The sequence below is a fragment of the Ptychodera flava genome, chromosome 16 (genome assembly GCF_041260155.1).
Source record: "Ptychodera flava strain L36383 chromosome 16, AS_Pfla_20210202, whole genome shotgun sequence".
Lineage (NCBI taxonomy): Eukaryota > Metazoa > Hemichordata > Enteropneusta > Ptychoderidae > Ptychodera > Ptychodera flava.
In genome coordinates, this window is record NC_091943.1 from 10,280,001 (window position 1) to 10,287,478 (window position 7,478).

At 34.5% G+C, this 7,478-nt stretch overlaps 1 protein-coding gene across 2 annotated transcripts in view; it reads right to left on the reverse strand.

Annotated features, from left to right (window-relative positions):
- LOC139152786 (complement factor B-like) overlaps window positions 1-7,478 on the reverse strand; it is a 16,278-nt gene extending 8,800 nt beyond the window's left edge. For both annotated transcript variants that reach the window (XR_011556705.1, XM_070726119.1), the window contains exons 1-8: window positions 7,287-7,478; window positions 6,814-6,992; window positions 4,653-4,826; window positions 3,924-4,177; window positions 3,418-3,559; window positions 2,712-2,840; window positions 1,282-1,494; window positions 1-57 (exon numbers count right to left, since the gene is read on the reverse strand). The exon at window positions 1-57 is cut by the window's left edge and continues 74 nt beyond it. Coding sequence is in view for 1 of the 2 variants with exons in the window: in XM_070726119.1 (XP_070582220.1) it covers window positions 1-57; window positions 1,282-1,494; window positions 2,712-2,840; window positions 3,418-3,559; window positions 3,924-4,177; window positions 4,653-4,826; window positions 6,814-6,862 (1,018 nt within the window). In the remaining variant the exon portion in view is untranslated. The remainder of the gene's footprint in view (window positions 58-1,281; window positions 1,495-2,711; window positions 2,841-3,417; window positions 3,560-3,923; window positions 4,178-4,652; window positions 4,827-6,813; window positions 6,993-7,286) is intronic.

A 7,478-nucleotide genomic window follows, 5' to 3' on the forward strand; every position in this document is an offset into this window, starting at 1 on the left:
CAATACGACCCCTAGTATTCAGTTTTGTGTTCCCAGCATGTCCACATGGAGAATAATCTGTTGAACCAAAGTAAAAACACATTAACATGCAAAGTATAGACACAAAATATATCTCCTTGAGAAAATTGGTTTCTGTAAGATTGGACTGAATTATTAGAATATTTCAAGTATATCAAACCTTTAATTTCTTTGATCAGGCAATAAAGATACACCAAAGGGCAAGGACGGACTTACAATGAATATTTTTAATTTCCAAGTTATATTACCTTTTCAATGGTCTCTTCACATTTCTATCTTCCAAAATGAAATCAATTTTAGACTTAAGACAGACCTAGTGTTTTTCAAGTCAACCAAGACACTGAGACTTAATGGTTATAAGGGCATTCCAGCCAAGCTGGTCATATATATGATAACAATTCATCATCATTGTCACCGTTGTTGCTAACAATTCATCATTAATAAACATCTGTTGAAAAACTATGAAAAAATTTTGTACAAAGTAGCCATCTCATGGCCATATTGAATTTTAATGCAAAACATGTATGTTATCTGTGCAAACTTTGAAGGGAACAAGCTTTTGTGCATTTGTGTAATGACTCTAGAAATGATGTGGAATTAATATCCTTGTGCTTTGTATTTGTATCCTGTTTGAATGAAGTCAACTGAAGTATATCTTTGTAATGGCTCTGGTTATCTGTACAATTTTGTGATAAATATGACAGCCAGGCTGTTATATTGGATTGGATTGTGAAGTAAATGGATGTGTACTGTAGTGGTACATGTATCTCATTGCACATTGTACTGGTGCCAAGTTTGATGAAACAAAAACAGAGGCATTTCTGTACCGGTATAATGGCTCTAAAATGAAACGTTTTTTCACAACAAAATAGTGTACCAGGTAGCCATATGGCAACTCATTTGGAAAACAAGTTGATGTGCACATGTACCCTATAACATGCATGTTGTCCTTGTGCAAAGTCAGTCAGTTATGGCATGTCAGAGAAATGACGCTGGATGAACAAACAGATGCAAACACACAAATGGATGGATGGATGGTTGGATGGGGTAAAATCCATGAATTCCCCAGACTTAAAACTGGATATGAAAACAAACTCAGCATCATTTTAAAACTTACTAAGTTTTCAGAAAGTAGCATTTTTGATTTCTGACACACTTGATCAAAGGGACAGCTCTAAGGCAAGATCCATTGCTTTAAAATTCATTACTTGTAATCGTGTTTAACATAATCAAGTCTTAAAAACTAATGAATATTAATCCTACCAATCTTGGTACTTGTAGCCTCATCTATGAGCCAATCCAGTCTCTGATAATCTTGGATGAAAAACAGATGTTCTCTTTGAGGTTCAGATACTATTGATGCAAGCTGCTTTTTACTGATGTCTCGGCTGATTCCAACACAATGAATAGCAATATCAAAGTCTTCCTTCAGTTTTGTTGCTTCAACACTGGGATCTCCACCAATATTAGATCGGCCTGGTTGACAAGTGGGAGAATGAGCAAGGATAATTTGATTGTAGATCACACAACTCAGTATACCAAATTTTAAATGGAGGGGGTCATTTCATCAACGGCTGCGCAACTTTCTTGTCGATAAACACTGCCTTTTCTGGAAGTGGGCTATGAATGTCATGCAAATCTGCAGCAAATTCAGCATTTGATGCAAGTCCATACTTCACCAGTTTTGTAGCTTTTCAATCACTGCAAGACTTAGCCAAATAATAATAATAATAATAATAATAATATCATCTTCATTTTGAGAACCGGCTCAGAGAAAAATTGATACAAATATTTGCAGCAAATTGGAAAAAAAATTACAATACAATGTGTGACAACAGATCAAGTCAAACGTGACATGAAAAACCGAAGATGTCAATTAAAATATTGTGAATAGGGCCTTTTTCCACCATTGACTGTCTTTCCTAACATAATCAGACACCACAGCACTTAACAACTTAACGTGTTAAGACTCCTGTTCAGTCTAATGTAAATAAACTTCCATTGCATCTTTTCTTTTACGTGAAGATGTTTTGGCCACAGTCGTCAGTTTCGTATAGCCACTTCAAACTTTGGATATCCACAAGGAATGCTGGGATATGTTGTGCATAGCAACAGACCTGATATATGGGTCCCATATGTGCAGTTGAAGAAGGGATACCCCCTCCCTTTAATATATTGATAAAACCTAACTTAACAACATCACCTATACTCTCAAAATACAATACAACTTATCAAGATTATTCATTGACACAATGGAAGGCTATCTGAAGAAACTTCATTCATTGAATCCTATTATTGGTACAAGCGATCTAACGGCCGATTTAGCTTCGCTGTGTTATATAGAGATTAACTATTTGTGATGTATGTGTTGATGAAGGTGGAAATCTTTGATACATGTAGCTCATTTCAGGATGGCCTGATCAAAAATGACAAAAATAGCTGTAAAAATACACAATTGAAGATCTCATAATTTGGACATATCATATTAAGATCATCTCTAAGAAAATACCAATCAAAGCTATCAGACGAGTACTTTTTTGAGAAACAAAGATTTTGACCAAAAAGGGCAAAAGTTGCCCCAAAATACATTGCTGATTTCATTATTATTTCAATACACCACTAATAAGATAACCCCTACAAAACTGTATACCAAATATCAAAGCTAGCAGACAAGCAGTTTTTAAAACACATACCATCTGTGATAATAAAAAGTGCCTTCTTTGCCAATGGTCTGTTTAGTGTTGCTTCAGCCTGTGGTATCATAATTTCTCTGAGTTCTCGAAGAGCAAGACTTGTTCCTGTGCCTCGTCTGCCCTGCAAAGCTAATCATAACAGAAATTCCATTTTACAAAATATCACAGACGATGGAAATAAAGTATGATACAAGTGTTAAATAAAATATGATACAAGTGTAAAATAAGTATGATACAAGTGTAAAATAAAGTATGATACAAGTGTAAAATAAGTATGATACAAGTGTAAAATAAGTATGATACAAGTGTAAAATAAGTACGATAAAGTAAATAAGTATGATACAAGTGTAAAATAAGTATGATACAAGTGTAAAATAAAGTATGATACAAGTGTAAAATAAGTATGATACAAGTGTAAAATAAAGTATGATACAAGTGTAAAATAAGTATGATACAAGTGTAAAATAAAGTATGATACAAGTGTAAAATAAGTATGATACAAGTGTAAAATAAGTATGATACAAGTGTAAAATAAAGTATGATACAAGTGTAAAATAAGTATGATACAAGTGTAAAATAAAGTATGATACAAGTGTAAAATAAGTATGATACAAGTGTAAAATAAAGTATGATACAAGTGTAAAATAAGTACGATACAAGTGTAAAATAAGTATGATACAAGTGTAAAATAAGCAGGAATTATTACCCTCATAATTGATTGTATCCAATGCAACCAATACTTGTTCTGTTGTTAGCAAGTCGTCTGACAAATGAAAATTGATAATTGGGTCAGACGCATAGGTCATGGCACCAACACGAGTGCCACCTCGATCATCAGACACTCCGACCTGAGAATGAAAACCAAGATTTGGAGTCTGAAGTGGCATTTGTTGGGAAGTGAGACTAAAAACTGAACACAAAAATTAATGTAAAAGTATCATTATCTAATTTTCGTTGGCAAGAATCAAACATAGACATACCAGTATCAACTCACATAGAGCATACACAGTACAGGGTACTGTGATAATTTAACAAGAGCATGGTAAGATGATAAATGTACCGTCAGTTGTTAATGCTACAACCAGATTCTGAAGAGCAGAATGTGAAAATGTAACTACAAGGCAATTCTTTGACAGAAGAGAAGCTATTGTCAGGTAAAAGGAGTTTATCAATGATACATGCTAGGTAATAATTTCTCCCAGTATTACTTACCTTTTCGACAAGTTTCTTGGCAAATTGTAATCCTTTGTTGAAGTTTTCAAGGCCAACACTAGCTGATGCATCAAACATGAAGTAAAGATCTACTCCGCCAGGATTTGATAGATCCAAGGCCCTTCCTAGCGTAATGTTGCCTGGTCTTATATTATTACTTATGTTGTACGTGGATGTAGACAAAGCTTGATATGTATCTAATTGTCTAGCAAGTTTTGGAACCACTTCATTTAAATCATCAAAGTCATCTGGATCTGAAAATGTTTGAGTTAAGAAAAGTGTTTTTTGAAATATTTGTAATCATTCTATATTTGTTTGATTCACAGTGGATGCATTACATCATATGGCAATAAAACTGGAGGGTTCAGGCTGCCTGTGATGTCCGGAATTAATGTGCAATCAGAAAGAAGACAAAACACTTGATAAAATTTGGCCACAATTTACATGGAGAGAGTCAAATTGGAGGCCAGTGCAATGTCATGTGTATGAATATATTATATCAAACATCTTATATACTGGTACATCACAATGTCAAATCCTTCAAATAGCCATATTTGAATACTGAATTGCTTCCTTCATAAAGCAGCAAAAGGAATAAGTTGTACCCAGATAGATTTGGAAGGACTGTGATTCGTAATGGTATCCTTCATTTTCACTGAAATGATACTCCATTTTGTTTGTCAAAGGTTTGACTGTTCACAAGACACTCTCTGGATCCTGTAATCTTACCTTCACAAGTAACTTCTTCACCAGACCACTTGCCTGTAGCCAGACATTCTCTCATAGATGAACCAATCAGATCATAACCTGTATTGCAGTAAAATCTGACTTGATTTCTGTAATTGTATCGGTGTCCACTTTTCCGACCATTGATTGGTGTGCCAGGATTACGACAGTCAGATGCTGTAATTGGAGGAATCCTGATGTAGTTACCATGATAGTTGAATTCATTATTGATGAATTCACTGATTTAATTATTTACAAGAAGTTAAATATCTTTCCTGTCTGTATTGTTTACAAAAACTCAACATCAACTGTTCAATTAACTTCAAGTGTTCATGAAATGCTGTTATCACTCCAAGTGACGTACTCAATTTAATGGACAGTGACCCTACGGAAAGCGATCCTATACAGACAGTGGCCCAGACCTATGGAAAGTGACCCTATGGATAATGAGTGACCCTATGGACAGTGACCCTTTAGACAGTGACCCTACGAACACTGACCCTATGGACAGTGACCCTATGAAGAAGATATGTTCATTTCTGTGGTCACTTCTTTCCAACTTTTGTGATGTAATTGGAAGTCCATGTCCAAAAAGTTTGCTTTATTCAGCAGCTGATGATTCTTGCCCTTTTTCTTTGTTAACAGTTTAAATTTGGAGTACACCTCATCTTTCTATTTTCAGTTTGTATCCTTACTGTCTAGGAACAGTACCAGGAAAGCACTTTTGCCAACATTCATGTATCACAATTGTGGTAAAAGACAAGATAATCCACAATCAATGAAGTTTTTGCTGATTCACATAAATATGCTTGGATGTTATGTAGCAACATGTCAGAGAGACCTTGTGTGACCTAGTGTAATGTCATTAAATTGGAGATAAATCAGAGCAAGTGACTATCGCCCCATGTACATGTTTTGTGTTGTTGGCTTCAGCTTTATCTTCATACACACATAGCAGATACAATTAAATAGTAATATTTTTGAAAAGAAAAAATCTCCAAACATCAGGAGCACCCTCTTGATACAGGTTACTGTAATTAAGGAACATGCATGTTATGGATCCAAATTTTGTCACTGATATTTGATTACAAATAAAGTTATATATATTTTGTTACAATACATAATTTTTGAGCACTTGAAGCAAAACACAGAAATCATACAATTTGCAAGGTTCACAGTAATGGTTCTACTCCAGAATAAAAAAGGATGCGATGCATTCTACAGACTCAGTACGCCCAAGAGATCACGTGATCGCGGTACAAACAAAGCCACATGTGCACTAACGCACAGTACAATAAATTACCCACAATTCTCTTTGATTTGTATCCTCGAAGGTTACTTTTCTAAAAACTTTTTTAGTTCTGCATGTAAGCAATAATGCGCAGCATCATAATTATTTTTAAATAATATCTAGTAAAAGTACGTTTAGATATTTCAGTGAAAGTTTCAAAATAACCACTAAACAACCATAAAAGTCACATTCTTTAGGTACTACAAATGCCTTGCCATTTCGGCAGCAAGTTATGACGAACTGAAGGGGTCATTTTTCTGAGAAAACTTAGCATGCAAATTTCTTTTGTCACTTCCATTGCAAAAAAATAAATATCCTTTTGTTTTATAAAACAGGTGCAACAAGTCTCCCTACTTTCCATCACATTATTCTGTATGGCTGAGGACACAATCTGAGGCAAATTTTACAAAAATGCTAACTCCTCTCTCCATTATGCATAATTTTTAAAATCATTTAACATGAGAATTGAGAAAAATTGTTTGCATAAAAGTACGTTTTCAAAATTTTGATAAATAGTCTGTAAATTTGTCTACACATGGGAGACCTGGTAGAATTCACTAAGGAATCTCCGCGGATACAAATCATAATGAATTATGGGAAATCTACAGTACTGTGTAACGCGTATGGAAATACACGTTTGTCCATTCACGTTTACACACGTGGGTTTGTTTGTACTGTGGTCCATTCGAATTCCGGGTTTGACCTATTGACAACTGCTTCAAGCAAATAAAACATTGTTACAAAGTCAGTGTCACATGTAAAACTGATATGACATTTGTATTGTTGTATACTGCACAAAGGCAGAGCAACAATATCAAACTTAAATATTCAAATATTGCAATAAAATGAATCCATGAGTGTACCAGTACTTACCTCCATTATCACATACACTGAGTGATCCATTCCATTTGCCATTAGCCATACAAGTTCTTCTTTCTGATCCAAATAATTGGTATCCGGAATTACATCGAAAGGTAACACTGTCATTGATCTTGTATGAACTTCCTATTTTCTTCCCCTCTCTGGGTGACCTAGAGCTGCACACCGAATCTCTGTGAAAGTCAATAAAGGTGACCTCATTTGTATAATTTTGACCAAAAATTCCCTTGACATTCATCATTTAAACTTTTACAATAGAAATACTCAAGGATATAAAATAACACAGCTTATACTTAATATTCTTATAAATCTTCGACTATAAAGCTGACTTGAAATATGTAATAAGAGGGGTCCAAAACATAAAATAAAATAGTGTCATCAAATTTGCTGTAGCGCATCCTAACATTACCTTACTCTGCAGTCAAGAATATAATTGATCTTCTAATAAGATTGTATCTGTACAATACCTTCACATTCTGGAGTTTCACCGGACCATGTTCCATTCTCTCCAGAATATCCATCACATACCCGCCACTGGTCACCTTTAATTTTGTAACCTTGTTGACATGAATACTGAATAATTTCATCATGTTTGTACATTCTGTCTTCAGCTGAAGAATTGCCATTTTCAATCACTTCTTGTACAGCTCTACATCCAA